The sequence below is a fragment of the Medicago truncatula genome, chromosome 8 (assembly GCF_003473485.1).
Source record: "Medicago truncatula cultivar Jemalong A17 chromosome 8, MtrunA17r5.0-ANR, whole genome shotgun sequence".
Taxonomy (NCBI): domain Eukaryota; kingdom Viridiplantae; phylum Streptophyta; class Magnoliopsida; order Fabales; family Fabaceae; genus Medicago; species Medicago truncatula.
In genome coordinates, this window is record NC_053049.1 from 3,632,123 (window position 1) to 3,650,682 (window position 18,560).

The window sequence follows — 18,560 nt, forward strand, 5'->3', positions numbered from 1 at the left end:
TCATGTTTTTACCCCTTTTTATTGCATATTCATTTGGTGCATTTTTCATCTTCCCATTATATTTTTCCTTGTTTCACTAACATTTTGTTCCTTATGTGACTTCACTCATAGCATTTCACTATCTCCTCCACTTTCTTTAGCTTAGCATTTATTTTTGCAAATTTTAATTCATTCGGTGATGTAATTTGTTATCATTGGTTTGTAGCTTGGCAAAGAGGCCATAGAATGTATTTAGGCAATTTTTGTAATATGGACTATGGACACTATGGCGCACCGGCACGCACACACTCACCCTAGATGTATGCCTAGGATTGCATGTGTAGATGTATGGCTAGGATTGCATGGTTAGATGAATGCTTAGGTTTAAACACTTAGAGAAAATCCAATTTTTTCCAAAAAATATGCAAACAAATTCGCTTCAAATATTTTTCATAAAAATGGAGTCAAAACTCCAACAATTTTTCACCTTTTATTTTCTTAATAAAATTCTCAAATAAATCTAATCATTTAGACTTTTTTGCAAAATCACTAAACAAACCCCCACTTTTTCATACTCTAATGCTCATGAAGCCTCTCAATCCCCTTCTTCAAAATCATTTTCAAAATTTAAAATCAAACAATTAAAACAAAAAAAACAACAAGTCTTTTTAGCAAGAACTACGCCGGTTTTGATCCCGTAAAACGGTACGTAGGCAAGGGACTTTAACCCCTCCAAGCCGAAATAAAATCAAATTCTACTTCTTCTTACCCCCATTCTTCACTAATCACACCTTCATTTTTTTACAAATAGTCTCTAAAAATAAAGCGCGCGTATAAGCTTAGAAAGATGGTTCTCGTGGGATACTACGATTGCTATGGGTGCCTAGCCCCTTCCCATAGCAAAAACGACCCCGAATTCGGAAAATCAAGGGTTTTTCTCCTTTTACCCTTCCCAAGAAAAAAGAGAGATATCAACGGTCAAAAGGTTCAAGTCCAATTAATGGCTTGGCACCCAAAAACCACGATAACAAAGGGACTCTTTTGATTAATGAAGTACACAATCAACGACAATTTTCAAATTTCGATACATTGATGGACCATTATTGCTACTTACCAAAATGACTATTACCCTTATATAATTTGAATGACCAAACCATAAACCACAAACGATCAACTGCAATTTCATGGCTAAAGGAACTCATATAGCAGTAGTTTCAATTCCTCTATTTAGCCACCAAAGTTCTATTATTGAGTTTTGCAAGAGATTAATTCATCTCCATCACCACATTCATGTCACTTGCATCTTCCCCACCATTGATGCACCAATCCCTGCCACCCTCAAATTACTTGAGTCTCTTCCGTCATCCATAAAATGCACTTTCCTCCCTCCAATAAACAAACAAGACTTACCACAGGATTTTATTGGGGAAAACGATTTGGCGACCGCTCAATCCATGCCATGTCTTCGGAACTTGTTGAGGTTACTTTGTTCAATTTCAACATGCACACCAGTGTCAGCATTGGTTGTTGATCCTTTTGCAAGTCAAGCATTAGAAATAGCTAAAGACTTGAACCTCTTATCTTTTATATACTTCCCACTTTCTGCCATGATAACTTCATTCAACTTGTATTTTCCGACACTGCATGAACAAGTTTCATGTGAATACAAAGATCACATTGATCCTATTCAGATTCCAGGTTGTCTACCTATTCGAGGCCAAGATCTTCCTCCCGAATTTTTTCATGATCGTTCTTGCGTTCCTTATAAGCTTTTTCTTCAACATTGCAAAAACTCGTCTCTTGCTCATGGTTTCTTGGTGAATAGTTTCTCAAAAATGGAGGCAAGTACAGGGAGAGCCTTGCAGGAGGAGCTCAACAAAACCACCAAATTAGTTTATATGGTTGGACCAATCATACAAAGTGGTTCAAATTGTAGTGAAGAGTCAAATGGGTCCATCTGTTTGAAGTGGTTGGAGAATCAAACACCAAACTCAGTTTTGTATGTCTGCTTTGGAAGTGGAGGAACTTTATCTCAACAACAGATCAATGAATTAGCTTTGGCGTTGGAGTTGAGTAATCAGAAATTTTTGTGGGTTTTGAGAGAACCAAGGAATTCTAAAGATGTAGATTATAAAATTGCCAAAATAGGAAATGATGATAATGACCTATTAAAGTTCTTACCACATGGGTTCTTAGAGAGAACCAAAGAACAAGGGCTAGTTGTTCCACTTTGGGCACCACAAACCAAAGTCCTGAGTCACACTTCAACAGGTGGATTTTTAACACATTGTGGTTGGAATTCGACGCTTGAGAGTATTGTGTCCGGAGTGCCAATGATAACTTGGCCATTGTTTGGTGATCAAAGAATGAATGCTATTTTAATAGTAGAGGGACTTAAAGTGGGTTTGAAGATAAAATTTAATGAGAATGGAATTGCAGAAAGAGAGGAAATTGCTAAGGTGGTTAAGGATCTAATGCTCGGAGAAAAACGGAGTGAGATTCGACAAAGAATGGAAGAGCTTAAAAATGATGCAGCTTGTGCATTAGCAGAAGATGGGTCCTCTACAAGGGCATTTTCTGAATTTGGAACTCAAATAGGAAACTTGTTGTTATAAAAGGAAATTTAATTTATTGACATTTTTACAGGAAAAGCTATGCAGTGAAGAAATGAATAGTGGGAATGTGTAATTGTCGAATAGAAATTGTGAGAGTTTTAGTGTCTATAATGTTTGCCTTGAGTAAGTTGCAACTTCATCAATTAAGCTCGAGTTCGTTCATCACGCAATTGCTATTTGCTATGTCTATTTTCTTACATGTATCTCAATAAAGAATATTCATTGTGCAATAGGGTTGGAAAGTGTGAAATGCTAAGACCAAATTAGGTCCATTTAATGTTTTATTTCATGGAGGGAAAGTTAGTATCGCAATAGTACTATATACTCCCAACAAGGGTGATTTATAGAAATAAGTTTCGTTATATATGTTTGAAGGAGTCGGTATACATATGTCAAAAATTTTGAATCACAAAAGATGTTCAAGACTATGTAACCTTTTCTTGGTAACAATTTGTTGCCCCTTGGAAGACTGTTGTCCCTCAGAGGACCAAGAATTATAACTTTTAATGGTATCAAGTTTTTACTATTTCATTGCATGATATATTTAAGTGTGGTAATTCTTACACACCACTTTTATTTCATAACACTTCACACTATATTAAGCATATATTACTTCTTATATGATTTAAGATTTGATTTAAGATTGGTTGATTAAAATCTACTTAAATTGGTTTGATGGTGTTAGACTCGTGATTTTGGAGTGTGCATTTTACAACTTCTTAAATTTAAGGTGGCATTTAGGGTACAAAACATAATCTTTTTGTGTGATACAAAAATTCTTTTTTACCTAGTAATTCAGGTTTCCAGGTAATGTTAGAAATATTAAAAATACCCCATTAGTTATTTCTTACTCCCTCCGTTCCTTTTTAATTGTCACTTTTGAATAAATTTTTTGTTCCTATTTAACTGTCACTTTCAAAGTTCAATGCAACATTAAATGTTGTTTTACCAATATTACTCTAAGATATTTATTGCAGAGAGAGAAACATATGAAATGAAATATTAAATTAATAAGGCTATTATAGTAAAAGTAAAAGCAATTGTATCAAAAGCAGTCAAACTTATTGATTGTTTTAGTTTGTGTAAAATGTTAAAAAGTGACAATTAAAAAGGAACGGAGATAGTATATCATTTATGAGTGACCCCAACATTTATTGATATTATGATATGACCTGATTGCAGTACCCCTTTTATTTTAGCATTAACTTATGCCCTTAGGGCACATGTTAAAGATTCAAAGATGGAAATTATGCATCGTAAATTGTGCCAATTTATTTTTCATAGGATTAAAATTTAATGTTTCTCAATAAATACTTACTCTCTGTAGAAACCTTAACACCGGAGAAAATCGAACCTGAAACATCGAGGAGGAGCACACTCCCATATTCTAGTTCAATTATTAATTGTTTCAAAAACAACAAATTTACTACGCTAACTTATCCACCATTGACTATTCTCTATATACTCATCCGTTAGCTCATCAGCTACCGACTGATTTTTACTAAACAAAAATATTGATACATTTTTCAACAAATTCGACAATTATTTCAGATATAGAGTAGAGATACTATTTGAATTAATTTTTTTATTTATTAATACAAAATTTTCTTCACCGTTTATCGATGACTAATCTATATGATAAATCTGAGATAGAGACAGATAAGTCAATTCTCACTTTTCAACCGGATTTTCTCGATATATTACTCAGCCACACAAAATCTCATTCCCATAGTCTTGGATTTATTTAATGGATTTAAATAAACAAAAAATAACCCAAAAAGATATGAACCAACCATAAGAAATCACGTTTTAGAAACTAACAAAAAAACAAACTCAAAAAGGGTAATACCGTAAAGTTTTTCCACATATCTCTCAATCACCTAACCCTTTTCCTTTTCCTTTTCCTTTTCCTTCTAAGAAGAGAAGAGAGGGTATCATTGACATTGAACTTTTCAACCAAACCAACCACCGTCACAAATTCACAACACAACACAACACCAACGTTGTCACACTCACTCTTCCACATTAACATACACGAGAAAATTCACAAAGCGTAGTTGTTTAGATACATTGTTTCCAACCTCACATACATAACACAAACATTTATGTGTACAAATACTTCATCTTAAGATACAAACAGCAATGGTTTATCCAAGGTTTTGTCATATTCAGGTACAAACACTGTCTTTCTTTTATCAAAGGTTTTGTTTTTTTTGTCTTTTTCTTTGGCCATTATGCGTTGACGAGTTAAAAATTTAGTCTTTTTCTTGTTTTGTTTTGTGGGTTTTTTTTTTTTATTTGTTGACTTTGTGGCTTTTCAGTCAATTGGGTTTGTTTTTTTCGTTTTTTCTGTTACCCTTTTCCAAGAAAAAAGGTGGTGGGGTTTATGGTCTTGACTAGTTGCAAAAGTAGATTTTTTTGAGTTCTTATTAAGAAAGTGCTTTTTAGGGAGAATAATCATATGCAAATTATGGTAACAATTTGATTTTGTAAAAAGGTTGATTCTTTTTTGTTAGGTAAGGGTTTATGGTTTGTTGAGATGGGTTAATTGTACTTTCTGCTATGATCAAATTGGAATTTTGGTTTTGAATGATTGTTTGTGGATGAAGGTTTTGTATTTGGATAACAATAGTTGAAATTGTATGGTGATATGATCAAGGTTTATTTTATCTGCATTTGTTTTAGTGGAGCTATAATCAATTTGATTGTATTATATAGCGGTTAAAGTAGGATAAACTTCAGTTAAACCTGTCTATTTGGATCATGGTTTAATATCGCAGTTGTAGTAAAAGGATTTTTATGTCTCCACGACAGGATCAAAATCGCAATTTCGATTCCATCATTTTTTCTGCAATATAAAGAATTGCAGCGCAGCTGCAAGTTAAAACCATGATTTGGGTATCGTTCTGCGTGTTTAATTCATGTCTTCGTTCTTGCTAGAACCACTATTCTTATGGTGTTAGTAGATCTTTTGAAGATTTCGTTAGCCATTACTCATCGCTAGTAGGTTTGCTACTTTGTTGGCCGTGATTATTGAATTGAATGATGGCATTATTACCATTTATGTGTTTAACAATGTTTTGCTGATTTTTGAAATTTTATTTTCCCTTTAGTTCCAACTTATTTGGTTCACTTTGCTGAAAATCTTCTGTTAGTGTTAGGTACTCTACCTTTTGAATTGAAGGCAAGTTAGTATCATTCATAAGTAAACTACTTTTGCTTGGATAATCGACTTGAAGTAACAATGGTAAGCTTGAGAAGGCGCAGACTTTTAGGACTATGCTCAGGTAAATGTTTGATAAATTTTACTTATATTCTTCTATATCTAATTTTGGCTGTTATTATGGAAACAAGATAAAATAATGCCTTTCGACCTTCCCAGGAAACAATTCATTTGTTACTCCACTTCCTCTATACTGTGAGAATCTAGCTCGTTATGAAATTTCAAGTCAGAATGCTAATCCTAAGAGCGAACAATCTATGGTTTTGGATATCACAAGTGTCCGGGACAGTGTAGGAACACAGGTACTATACTACTGGTAAATGTTTGAATATTTCTGCTTTGATGCTTTGTTTCTTATCTATAATGCGCTAAGTTTGAGTATCAATCTGTGGTCTTTCTTTATCTCTGTTTAGGTGTTCATTTATCTCATATTTAATCTGAATGAGCTAAGTTTGAGTATCATTCTGATATAATTTATCTAACATGATATTGTATTTCTACTTCCCCACTTAGTTGTTGATAATGCATTTATACTTATTTGTTATTTCTTTTTTTTATTGCTACATATTCCTATTGTAGTATCAGGTTAGGAACAGAACACTTATACAACATTAGGATATTCTCTATCATTGTGTTGTAAAATGCATTTACATTATAAATTTAGTTTGATATCATCTTCATGACTTTCCTGCCAAAACTAAAGATGAAGAGTTTATACATTAGCTCATCTAGCCCATAGATTCATACATAAAAATTTACATTTTCTGTTAAATTTGTCTTTTTGGTAGCAAGATATAGCTTCACCCTTGTAAACGATAAAAATGAAAAAACTGTTGGACAAAAGCATGTTGTAGAAGTGATCATTGCATATCCTTTTTATCTTGTCTTCTCCAACAAGTCTCAGTTGAAAAAACTAGAGTACTAGACATATTTCACTACCGAGCATAATACCCGTACTTCATGAGAGAAAGGAACAGAGGATAGAGATATGAAATATTTTAATCTAGTAAACAAGTCTATAGTGTGTTGAAACTTCTCATGTTGGAAGAATCAGCGTTACGTCGTCATTGAAAACGTGTATTGACCAAAATAAGGAAGCATAGGTTTTTCATGATATGTCATTCTTTTAAGATCAAGTGTTCTGCCGTACCCTTTGCTGGTTCAATGGAAAATTATCCTTGTGTTCTGCTTGTGCTTTGATTCGAATGTTGAAATTTGCAAGATGCTGATACAAAACTAAATCCAATCGATACGAATCTCTTCTATGTATCTATTTTGAACACGAATCATATCTTGAGACCCGATTCGTTACAATGTATTCCGATTCACTATGATGAACCCTGTTTCATTCTGATGAATCACTACCTGAACTTAGTGTAGCCAGCCACTTTTTTTGTCAATTCTGTATAGCGAGACACTTTTATTTTGTTATTTGATTTATGACTTGAATCTTATTATGAGGTTAGTGGATGATATATTAGATTACAATTGTGCCATGCCGCTTGTTTTTACTTAAAAATGTCATAATTTTCCTGATAATGTATCTTTCGATTCATAATAAGATTCGACTCACGGTTCGAAATGTAGATCTTATGATTCACAATTTGATTCTCAATTTGCTAACCATGCTAGAATCAAGCTGAACTTTTTGATTGATTTGCATCAAGTATCAACTGGTAAACAAAATAGCATTTATGAAATGTGTGTTAAAAAATCAGAACAGATGTTTATTCATATCTCTGATTTGTACTAAACTCTTTTGTCTGTATTTACCAGGACTCCCAGAACACCGCTGTAAAAGATGAATCAGGGTCATCAGATGTGTCTGGTTCTAACCTGTCTAAAGAGCAACCTAGTCAACAAAGCATAGGTTTGATATTTAAGAAACATTTCAATTTCTTGATTTGATACATTTTCTGTAATTTTTAAGGAACTGAATGCAGAAATTTAGCTTACACATATGCATACTAGACTCAGCAATCATGCATTTACATTACTTGTCTACATCTCAATTTTGAAGCATCACCGACTTTTCTGCTATACGTTATTATGTCTCTATCTGGCTGTTACTTATTTCAACCTGTATTTTTCAGGTCCTCCTGTTAAACGTAGAAAGCGACATTCTAGAAAACCTAGAGAGAATCAGGAACCATGCGTAATGAGAGGGGTGTATTTCAAAAATATGAAATGGCAGGCAGCGATAAAAGTGGACAAGAAGCAGATCCACCTAGGAACTGTTGCGTCGCAGGAAGAAGCTGCCCGATTGTATGACAGGTAGTACTTTGAATTCTAACATGTTGTGTTAAAAACAAATTGCAATGGCTAGGCTGCATATTACAGCTCTACATTTTATATGCAATTGTATCTTTTACACCTTTTATGGATGCAATTCTTTGGTACAAGGTCATGCAGTTGTTTTGACTATATTGCATGTGCCACTAAATTACTTTAGTCCTTCTTATGACCAAAGTTCATTATTCCAACTAGCTAATAGAGAAATCTCAATATGCTGAAAGATTTGTACATGTTTAATCAAATGATTATAAACCCTACTTGCAACTTAGTATCAAAAATCTATGACATAAATATGTTTCATCCATTACAAAACCAGGGATTCGGTATTTTAATAGATTTTCATAACACATGGGTTCGGGTAAACAATCTCCTGACTATTGGGGTAGTTGCAATAGTCTTCATTAAACTGGGAAAAGTACTTTATGAAATGGGCGAGGTCGCAGAAAGTAGCTTAAATTAACTATGACCTACTTATTATGCGTGGTCTATTGTTTTTCGATATGCAGATGTTAGCAAGTCGATGGTTCTGTTAGTTTTTGAAACTCCTTCGGTCCCCCTTATGTGTGGTCTATTTATTTTCAGGGCTGCTTTTATGTGTGGGAGGGAGCCCAATTTTGAGCTTTCTGAAGAAGAAAAGCTTGAATTGAGCAAGTTCAAATGGGAAGAATTCTTGGCCGTGACTCGGCAGTCAATAACCTGTAAAAGTAATTTTTTTTTTCTCCTTTAACTTATTTTATGTCTTTTCCTAGACCTGTTTTTACTTGAATTTTAACAATTTTTCCTACTGAATATTCTAGAACACAAGAAAAGTCATAGTCCGGGACCGGTTAATATGGTCGACGAGCCTTCAATTCACAGAGGTGATTGTGACAGTAAGCAAGGAGTTACTGACTTCCCTGTCAACGGTGAACCGGAGCAAGAAACAACAGTCTCTAGAAATATATGATTCAATAATGGAACTTGAGGATGAAACCTCCAGTTCTAAACAGTTCATTCTTTGCTACCTGATCCATTTTCTATTATACTATTCTTCACTGAATCAAAATGCTACAGCTTAAACCAATAAGTCGTATATAGAATATAACCATTTGCAGTTAAAATCAAGTGTTTGATTTCTATTATAGATTACAAACGTGTGTTTGATTTAACTGCGCGATTTGAGTGAAGTTACTCGTTAGATCTGCAAATATCGTGCGATAGGAGTCAATTGACCGTAAGTTCAAACACACTGAAAATATATTATATCTAACAGCAAAAAATAATAATATGCTGATAATCTGATATGTCATATTTCGAGTGCAGTATCCTCATTGTCACTGTAAATTAAATGAAAGAATTGATTCTCTAAATTGTCTTTGTAACATTGTCAATAATTCATGGACAAGTGTGGGTAGAATGTTGTCAAAGGTTGCTATCCTTCATGTTTTATGGTAAATATTACAACTTCCTGAGAATTCCATGTTATTTATTTGTCATGTTAGCTTCTACTGGTGTGTCTTAGGACATGGTATTAAACTATTGATTTTTTTTTAGGGTGTGTTTGGATGGAGGGTTTAGGAGGGGAAGGGAAAGGACGGTTTATTTTTCATTTTTAAATTACGGACACCATGGAATGTTTTTTAAATAGTTAACATGATAAACGGTCATATAATATTTCAATCATGCTTAATTTATTTTAGAAAAACATGTTATATAGTCTGTAATCTAAAAAAGAAAAGTAAACTCTCACCTCCCTTTCCCTCCTAAATCCTCAATTCAACACACCTTTAGAGAAGTATTAAACTATGGGTAGTGTTAACTTCTGCTCTTAGAGCACATGTTAAAAAACCTAAAAGAATGAATATTTTATAAAATTTTGTGCATTCAATTCATTAAAAAGCTAAAGATTAAAAATAATGCAACAAATATTTATATTTAGTTTTAATTAAAACCAAAATTTCATAAAAAAAAAAAAAAAAACATCGTTCATAATTTTCAAACATTAGCACAATAAAAATAGTGGAAAGACGTGCACGTTAATGCTCGTCTTTTCACAAATTCAAATAAATATAGTTGAATAAATTAAAGGATATAGGCATGGCATGATATTTTTATTTTGAGATGTGGCAAGACAATTTTAACACGGTCTATTCACTTAACCTAAGAGCTACCAATCTCTTAATTGTTGCTAGAAGTTTTGAAACTCTTCATGACATCCCCAAGTATTCTTTATTTCTCGTGATTGCTAGTAGTTTTTATTCAAAGTCAAGAAACTAAAGATTTCACACAAGCTCTTCAACCTTTCAAAAGTTTTTTTTTCCACTCAAACTTCTTCGTACTTTCACATGTGCCTTGTAGATAAATAGCCTCTTCAAACTTCGATAAACTTTTTAAGTCATAAAAAAATATTTTCATTAAACAACTTACATTGAGTTAGAGCTAAATATTTTAACAGAATGATTGAATTCAAACGACTAATAAAGATTGAATCGATTATGAGCACTCAAGGAAAAACAAAAGAATTCTTGTGAAACAATAACATTAGATTTAATTATTTTTTTTAATTCATAGTTGTATTTATATTTTATTAGAAATGAATTTTAAATTATATTTATAAAAATAAATGAGTAAATTATGTTGTTATCCTATCCTACGTACTTTTAACACAACACCCATTCGTGATAAGATTTTTAATCTTAGAGGTATAATAAGATAAAGTTATGATTAATTATCATATCCTATCGACTTATCTAACATAGATTGAAACAATGATGATAGTTTTGTCATATTTAGTCTCTTATTCCAACCACCAAATAATTCCGAAAGTGTTAATAATATTCCAATAATTTACTATGAGAATTCAATTTATAAATTTTGCATTACATTTTTTTGGTTAAACAGTCTAGTGTCTTGAGAAATTCACCTTAAAGGTGAATAAGTGAGGTGTCCGAGATTTGAACCTCGACCTCCGCATATATTATGCATTATCCCCTACATTTTTTTTTTGTAGATAGACGAAATGGCAAAGTCATTATAAACAAACTCACACACACACACAAGTGGAGGTATCGGGGTTCGAACCCCAATCATGACATCCGACCTAACAATTTCGATATTTTGTCAGTTGAGCTGGGACTTCTGGATCCCTATATTTATTATTATATTGAAAGGAAAAGATAAATAACATACATACATTTATATGCAATATATGAAAAATTGATAAACAAGAAATATATAATACAAACAGGGGCGGATCCACACTATAGGTGAGTGTGGCTATAGCCATACATGATTATTACCCTTTTTTTTTTTTTTTTTATGTTTACTAGTCCTGAAAATATTGATTATATATGTTGCACATATTTCACATTCTATTCAATGGTCTAACGGCAAAGGCAATTTTATATTCTTGTACAAGTCCTAGATTCAATTTCCAGCGTTCTTCATTTATATAATTTTTTTTTAAAATAATTAATTTGAAAAAGTTTATCATAAAAATTGTCTTGCAGCCTGCAGGGATTGAACCTACATAAAAAAGGTAGAGGGTAGTGGGATTATTCTGTTATAGTTCTGCATCATTTGAATACATAGTATTATAAACCAAAGATAATTTAGCCATACATGACTACATTGTCTGGATCCTCCCCTGAATACAAAGAGAGAAAAAGAAAACTAGAATATTTTCCATTTCCATCCACTAAAATATTTATACTCTTTTGTCAAAAAAAATATATATATTTATACTCAACATTTCAAGTAGCAGAAGCAAAATGAAAAATATGGGATTGGAGGCACACAATAACCATAAGTTGCATGTTCTATGTTGATGCAGACTTCATTACAAGCAGATTTAACACAACCAAATTCCGATTTTGTATGATGCATAACTTTACAAATTTTGTCTCCTGCCTCTACACAAAAAATAAATAAATAAATAAAATAAAAAATGTAAGTTAGGCTTAAAATTGAATAACGTACCAGAGTGAATAAGTCTAAGTTGCTTAAATAGTTTGTACCTGATGTAGAAATAAGAAGAACGACGAGACAGATGAACATGAAGACAGTGCATAATTTACTAGTTGAGGAAATCATGATTTCTAATCTAAATAGTAAATAGTTTTTTTCTATATGTATATATTGGAACTTATATAGGTAGACATGACAAAACAAGTTGAATATATTTGAAATGGTATGCCCATATAGTCTCTTCAGAAGCCAACATGTGACAGAGTTTATGGAGCTGAAAATCAAAATTTTAATTTACTATTAGCAATTTGTTTTAATTTGTCCATATAGGTTGTCTAGAAACTAAAACATGACAAAGTTTATTGAACCGTAAATCAAATAATTTAAAGGTGACACGTAAAGGTGAGAATAGACCACACCAATCGATATGAGTCTATGACCTATCATATGATGTGTCTAACCTAAACCATAATTTTTTATATATAATCTTGATAAAGACCCCAATATTTAGAAGGGGGCGAATAGATATGACAAGCTTTTTGTTTTACGGAAGCGCTTTTTAAAAAGATATTGTAATATTTGGCGTTGTATACTACAAAACATTTAACTATGAGCGTAGAACACATAATTTGATTATAAGAAAGAGGCAAATAATCAATGGCTTAATTGATCTAGAGAATCAATTAAATATTGCTTACTTGGCAAGTCAATATAAAAACAAGTTTATTAAATCGGTTTTTTTCATCTCCGCCGGTTCTGTGTTTGTTTTTGATACAACTATGATATGTTTTTGTTTGGCATATCTTTGTCGGTTGTGGTTTCTTTTTGAAGGATCTTCTGATATTTGGTTGGTTCTCGTATTTTGGGGCAAAACCTGCACGGGTTGGTGTGACTCGACTCAGATCTTCACTTTCGTGTTCCGAGCGTGTGAGTTATGTCAAATGACAGTTCTATTTGAGGGAGGATTTTGATTGATATGCTAGAAATTGTCGTACAAACTTGTTGTCTTGTGTCTCAGTTAGTGGTTGGTGGGTAGATTCGATACCGTGTTTGCGGTCGGATTCATTGCCATTGGTAAAGGTTGTAGTTCGGACTTGAGCCTAGGTAGTGCTTGTATGATCGCTTGTTGTTGGCCAGAAATGGCTGATTAATGATGATCATCGTAGTGCGCGTGGATTCGTTATTACCATGTTGGCGTTCAAATCCACTCCCCACTTTCAAGAATTTGTCTGTGGTGGTTATGTATGCCAGTTATCATGTTGATTGACATGGGACTATATGGACTAAAAAGAGTCGTTAATTCGTGTTGTGGTTGTTGCAGGGAGTTGATGGTACGCGATCCGATTCGTGTTAACGATTCATTCCACTACACCAATTTTGACATTTAGTAGCGCCTATTTAATAGCACTTTTAAAGAAAGTGCTATCTAAGAGATAACTCTCGTACAAATAATAGCAGTTTGGCGCGGGCGCTAATATAGGTTGACATGTAAAATAGCACTTTCTAAAGAAGTGCTATTATTGGCTATTTAAATTAAATAAATAAAAAATCAAGAAAGAGTGGGATAGCGCTTTCCGCTAAAACGCTAACATAGGGGTATAATTTGTTAGCACTTTACACCGAACGCTATCTATCTCATGCGTGTTAAAATAAAATTAAAAAAAGCTGAAACTATTTTGGGTTCGCGCTGATATAATTTTCCTTTCCCACTTCTTTTCACACAATCAATAAGAACTTCTTTTCTCTCACTTTGAACCCAGACCTTCTTTGAACATCATTCGAATCTCAGCCTCAGCAAACTCATACCCATCGAACCCCATATCTCCCATGTCATCATCTCACTCTCAACGATAAGATACAAAACATCATTTGCTGGAGTCCACAAATGCCGAACTCTCTCCCTAGTCCCTAACCTCATACCTTCATCGATCTATCCCTCACCTAACCCATCATTTGAACGCTCTCTCTCTCTCTCTCTCCCTCGTTGAACTCTAATTGAATCAATTGATTGAAACCCCCATCTTTCAGAAATCAATTGAACCCTAATTTGGTAAGTATTAGTTTCTTTTTATTTTGATTTCTCAATCAGCTTTTCAGTGTCGGTGGTGCACTGATAGTAGTTTGTTTTAAAGAAATTGTTTTCAATTTTATGATATATTTATGTATATTAGTGTGATGTAATTTGATTAGTTTTTTTTTGTTTTTTTTTATAGAATTTGATTATAATTTGCCCAATTTGAGAGGTCGACACCACCACTTAAGAAACTGAAAGTGATTCTGTAATGATATGTATAGATGTTGTTTTTGGTGTCGAACACTTACGCCAACCCTTGTCGGACACTAGTTGTGCATTTGAGCCGAAGTGTGTTGGTGCTATATAGATTTTGGTGAGAGAATTGAATTTTTTAGAATGAGTTGTTTTCAATTTGATGATGTATGTATATTAGAGTAATTTAATGTAAATAGAATTATATTATTTTTTTTGTTTATAGGAAATAATTTAAGAAAATGGAAGTGATTGAATGCAATTATATGTTTCAATGTTGTGTTTGCAAGGTCTGTTCTTGCCTTGTGTTTACGTGCAGTTGGGGTTTGTATAGGTTGAAGTTCTCGCCTTGTATGTGTATGAATGGAGATGGTTCCCATGTGATTGTTTGTTGAGTGGCGTGTCTTAGCCTATGGTTCAACTGCTGTTGATAATGTTTCTTCTTCTGACGATCCAATTTTGTTTCCTTGATCATGTTTTATGTTTTTTCCTTGTTCTTGAGCAATTGCAAAGCTTCATGTTTCTGAAGTTTCATATGCTCTTCCTCTTCCTTCATAAGATTTTCAGCCTCCTCGTCTTTTTTCAGTTTCTAGGAAAAGTAGATTTTTTGAAATTATTTTAAGTTGTGTATTGCTAAATGTTCTAAGGAGCAGCGTACTGATTATCTTATTAATAATATTGTGAAGGTTGGAGTGTTTTAACATTGTACCAAACAGATATTGGGATGTCTTGAAACTCTAATGTATATATGAATTGATAATTGTGTGTATATGTCAATTAAAATGATTTCATTTAATGTATTAATTTGGGGTTTGTGATACAGATTAATCAAATTCTATGTGAGGCAAGTGGTGAACACAATCTTCCATTCATAAGAAGGTAAATATTTTTCCTTTCCTTTCCCATATTGGTAGTGTAGGTGCGGCCGCTTAGAATTGGTCTTAAGTTTGTGCATTTGGTGTGTTCTGTTAACATTGCAGGGATGTTTGGTGTGAAATAACCTGCAGAATTTTGCAGTAGTGGATCAGATTTGTGTTGTTTTGTTGTCTCGGTTCTGTTTTGGGGTGGGAGTGATCTAGAATTGCTTGTGTTGTTTCGTCGTTTGGAGTCAATTGAGGGTTTCAATTGAGTTGGTTTTCTGATCTTCCAGTAGTATTGGTTCGAGGACAGCGAATTCGGGTTATGGTACCTCTTCAAATTCTACTTCAATACATACAATAAATTGGTACTTATCACTCCCTTTACTCTTTTTTTTTTTTTTTTTCATGAGATCCTCCAGATTGCGCTGCTACTACTGAACTGCTGCGGCTTTGAGCTTTTGCTGCGGTTCTGCTACTCCTAATTGCTACTGCTGTTGTGCGCTGCATCTGCTGTACCACTGATTTGCGCTTCTGCTGCTGTTCCTATTCGCTGCTACAGTCTGCTTCCTCATCTCCTTCCATTTCGTTACAAACTCATTGTGTTACAGTCCCGTCCAAACTATTTTCTTTGTCGGTTTTAAAGGTTTGTCTTTTCCCTGTGACTGTGATTGTAGTTGAATTTGTTGCTGGCGGGGACGAAACTAGGTATAGCCATATAGGGGCTGTTGCCACCCCAAAGAAATTTGTTGACAAGACCTATATTGTATTCTTTGCTATTTGCCCCCCTCCCCCAAATGCGTTTAAGCCGTCAAACATTTTTCACACAGCCACCTAGAACCCAACAACCACAAATACAATGCCCCTAAATCTACAAGTTGATTTTGTTTATCTACCATGTTTTAACTTGGTCACCCTCAATATTATTTTCTGGTTCCGTTCCTGATTGTTGGGACTGTTCTTGTAACCTTTGTGTGGGTTCTTAATCTTTGTAAGGGAGCTAAATCTATCATCGAGTTCTGTTTTTATTAATAATCAAGTTTAGTGTGTTGATTGTGTGTGTGTGTGTTACTATTTGTTTGCATATTGCAGCAATATCACTACTCGTTGTAGTGCATACTTTGGAAATGTGTCTTTCTCATTCACTCACACCAAAGCTCTAGAGCCTTCCTTTTCCATCATTCTTTCTGCCATATTTATTGGAGAGGTTAGAATGTTATTCTTTTCTTTTTCCTGCAAATTGTCATTGCTTATTGTAATTAGTCTGCAGTAAATTTGATGATAATTGATAAGTATGTATCAAACTAGTAAGCTTTTAAATCAAAGGAGAAAGTGAGTTTACATATGTGTAGCTGAAATTGGTCTTTGGCCTCTTTTAAGTTGACCACTATTTCTATTTATTTTTTTGAGATGTTGACCTCTCTCTCTAGGTGACTAACTTTTGTCTTTTTTCATATTTTCTTGTATATGTCAAGCGACGTGTTGTAATGTGGCATTAACCAACCATTCAAGCACTTAAAGATGACAAAATATGTGAGTTTTGTTGTATTTTGATGTTAAAATAACTTATTTTTTCTATAATTAACTCCTTGAAATACCCATTGTCTCGTTTCAGAGATGACATTATTTCAGTTGTAATCGTTGTTGCAGAGATCTTCAAAGTAAGCTTCATACTCTCTTTCATTTTTAAGTATTTAAGTGGTTACACTGACATTATTTTGTACTTCTTAGTAGCTTATTTTTTATTCAAATTTTGGTTTCTAATATTGGTTTGTGAGATCTGGTTTTGTCTAAATTATAGTTATAGTTCATATTAAAGACAAAAACACATTGCTTGAGATCCTTGATTGATTAATTTATTGATTCAAACTTGTCAAATTTAAGGACAGATACCTAGATCCTTTATTCATATTCATAGTTATCACGTGTTTTACCTTATGAATGTACAACTTATTCCACTAAAAGATATATTCACATTGCAACATATCTTTTTTTTACTTCTCTATTTGGCACCAACTTCTAAAACTATAGAGAACATCATGTGGTGAATGTCTTTAAAACACCTTGGAGCCTAGATTACATTCACAAAACCTTGTACCTTTCTAACATACTTTTGATTATGCTTTGTAATAATAACTTAGTTTAAGGGAAGACTATCACCATATCAACAAGTTATTTCAACTGTGATTTCCGCTACTACTAATTATTTATTTATTTTTTTGAAAACTCGGTATCCGATCCAAGAATCGACTAATCCGAGGGGACCAATCCCACCGCCCATTTGCGGGGGCCCCGTTTAAAGCCAGAGCAAGCTCTGTATGGACTTAGCCCACCGAAATTGGCACCAGAGGGAATCGAACCTGAGACCTTTGGAGGAGCAAACTCCAAGATCCCAAGCCAACCACTAGGCCAACCCCAAATGGGTTCGCTACTACTAATTATTACTGTTTGTTTTGTCTTTGTGAACATTGTCGTAACTACTTAAAGTATTGATATGATTTGTGATTGTTCTTTGCAGCTCAAAGTTGATAAGGTTAAGCTAATTGAAGTATTTGGTACATATCAATCTGAATTTTCAAGTGTAATTGTTGTGTATGTACAATGAATCTCCAATGTGCAATTTCTTTATTATGGTTGTGAGTGCTATGTATTAACGAAATGTGAATGATGTAATTTTGCTTTTATGATGAAAGATTTAATTTCCATACTTGTAATTGGAATCTGAGTTGTATTTTGTTGTTAGGTTCTTTTATAATGAATGACTCATATAGTATTTTTTTATGATTAATGCAAGTGTTTACTTTTATGATTAATGCAATTTTTTTTTTTTTTTAAATATTTACTTTTTCAAATCTAAAATTTTTTTTTTCTATATAAAAGATGGCTTACGATAGCACTCTTTTAAAAAGAACGCTATTAAAGAAAGGATTTATGATAGCACTTTCTCAAAAAACACTATTAAATCCATTTGAAAAAAGCCTCACTAACTCGCACCAAAGTAGGAACGATAGCACTTCTAGGGAAGATGCTATTAAAGACAATCACTTTTAATAGCACTTTAAAAGTGCTATCAAAGGAAGTATGCTTACAATAGCGGAGGCTTCAATAGCACTTTTAAGTGCTATTAAAAGCAAAAAAAAGTGCTATTAAATCCCTTTTTTGGCGTAGTGTTCATTCGCCAAACTTTAGACCCAATTGGCTATAATTGTCTGTGAGAATTGTCTAGGGTTGAATCCACTTTGTGGGTTTTTTTTTAATGTTTTGTCCATTAGGGTTGTTGACTGGGTCAAGTTTTACGTCCCCCAGTTTTTATGTAATTTTTTCCTTTTTTTTTTAATAATATATATGGGCAATTGGCAAAAGATTAAAGTAGGGTACCA

At 33.3% G+C, this 18,560-nt stretch overlaps 2 protein-coding genes and 3 long non-coding RNA genes across 10 annotated transcripts; 4 read left to right on the forward strand and 1 right to left on the reverse strand.

Moving 5' to 3' along the window:
* Positions 1-1,007: 1,007 nt before the first annotated feature.
* On the forward strand, positions 1,008-2,686 carry LOC25500283 (hydroquinone glucosyltransferase). The gene has a single exon (XM_013588653.3). It carries the CDS (start codon positions 1,164-1,166, stop codon positions 2,592-2,594), a length of 1,431 nt encoding a protein of 476 aa, XP_013444107.1. The 5' UTR covers positions 1,008-1,163; the 3' UTR covers positions 2,595-2,686.
* Positions 2,687-4,454: 1,768 nt separating this feature from the next.
* LOC25500284 (ethylene-responsive transcription factor-like protein At4g13040) lies at positions 4,455-9,235 on the forward strand. Of its 4 annotated transcripts, none has more exons than XM_013588654.3 (7): positions 4,455-4,766; positions 5,750-5,881; positions 5,977-6,119; positions 7,594-7,687; positions 7,911-8,091; positions 8,695-8,816; positions 8,910-9,235. In XM_013588654.3, the coding sequence occupies exons 2-7, from the start codon at positions 5,839-5,841 to the stop codon at positions 9,056-9,058; spliced, it is 732 nt and encodes a 243-aa protein (XP_013444108.1). In that variant the 5' UTR covers positions 4,455-4,766; positions 5,750-5,838; the 3' UTR covers positions 9,059-9,235. The 4 variants fall into 4 exon arrangements, with proteins under 4 accessions (XP_013444108.1, XP_024627869.1, XP_024627868.1 ...); XM_024772101.2 differs by having other exon boundaries at positions 5,756-5,881; XM_024772100.2 differs by lacking the exon at positions 4,455-4,766 and adding an exon at positions 4,957-5,110.
* Positions 9,236-11,352: 2,117 nt separating this feature from the next.
* Positions 11,353-12,587, reverse strand: LOC25500285 (uncharacterized). The gene is made up of 2 exons (XR_003007782.2): positions 12,108-12,587; positions 11,353-12,002 (listed from the first exon to the last, which is right to left on the reverse strand). It is a non-coding gene; the product is annotated as an uncharacterized lncRNA (long non-coding RNA).
* Positions 12,588-13,699: 1,112 nt separating this feature from the next.
* Positions 13,700-16,325, forward strand: LOC112417268 (uncharacterized). 3 transcript variants are annotated; one of them, XR_005643411.1, is made up of 5 exons: positions 13,702-14,107; positions 15,147-15,202; positions 15,304-15,508; positions 15,594-15,826; positions 16,273-16,325. It is a non-coding gene; the product is annotated as an uncharacterized lncRNA (long non-coding RNA). The 3 variants fall into 3 exon arrangements; XR_003007848.2 differs by having other exon boundaries at positions 15,603-15,826; positions 16,273-16,309; XR_005643410.1 differs by having other exon boundaries at positions 13,700-14,107; positions 15,304-15,826; positions 16,273-16,309.
* A 21-nt stretch (positions 16,326-16,346) lies between these two features.
* LOC120577355 (uncharacterized) lies at positions 16,347-17,964 on the forward strand. The gene is made up of 4 exons (XR_005643409.1): positions 16,347-16,387; positions 16,656-16,713; positions 16,796-16,841; positions 17,699-17,964. It is a non-coding gene; the product is annotated as an uncharacterized lncRNA (long non-coding RNA).
* The last annotated feature ends 596 nt before the right edge of the window (positions 17,965-18,560 follow it).

Bases quoted from the DNA above. Each gene is read 5' to 3' on its own strand.
- LOC25500283 (XM_013588653.3), top strand. From the start codon at position 1,164: ATGGCTAAAGGAACTCATATAGCAGTAGTTTCAATTCCTCTATTTAGC.
- LOC25500284 (XM_013588654.3), top strand. From the start codon at position 5,839: ATGGTAAGCTTGAGAAGGCGCAGACTTTTAGGACTATGCTCAG. The intron at 6,120-7,593 runs GTACTATACTAC...TGTATTTACCAG, and splicing joins GGGACAGTGTAGGAACACAG to GACTCCCAGAACACCGCTGT. The intron at 8,092-8,694 runs GTAGTACTTTGA...ATTTATTTTCAG, and splicing joins GCTGCCCGATTGTATGACAG to GGCTGCTTTTATGTGTGGGA.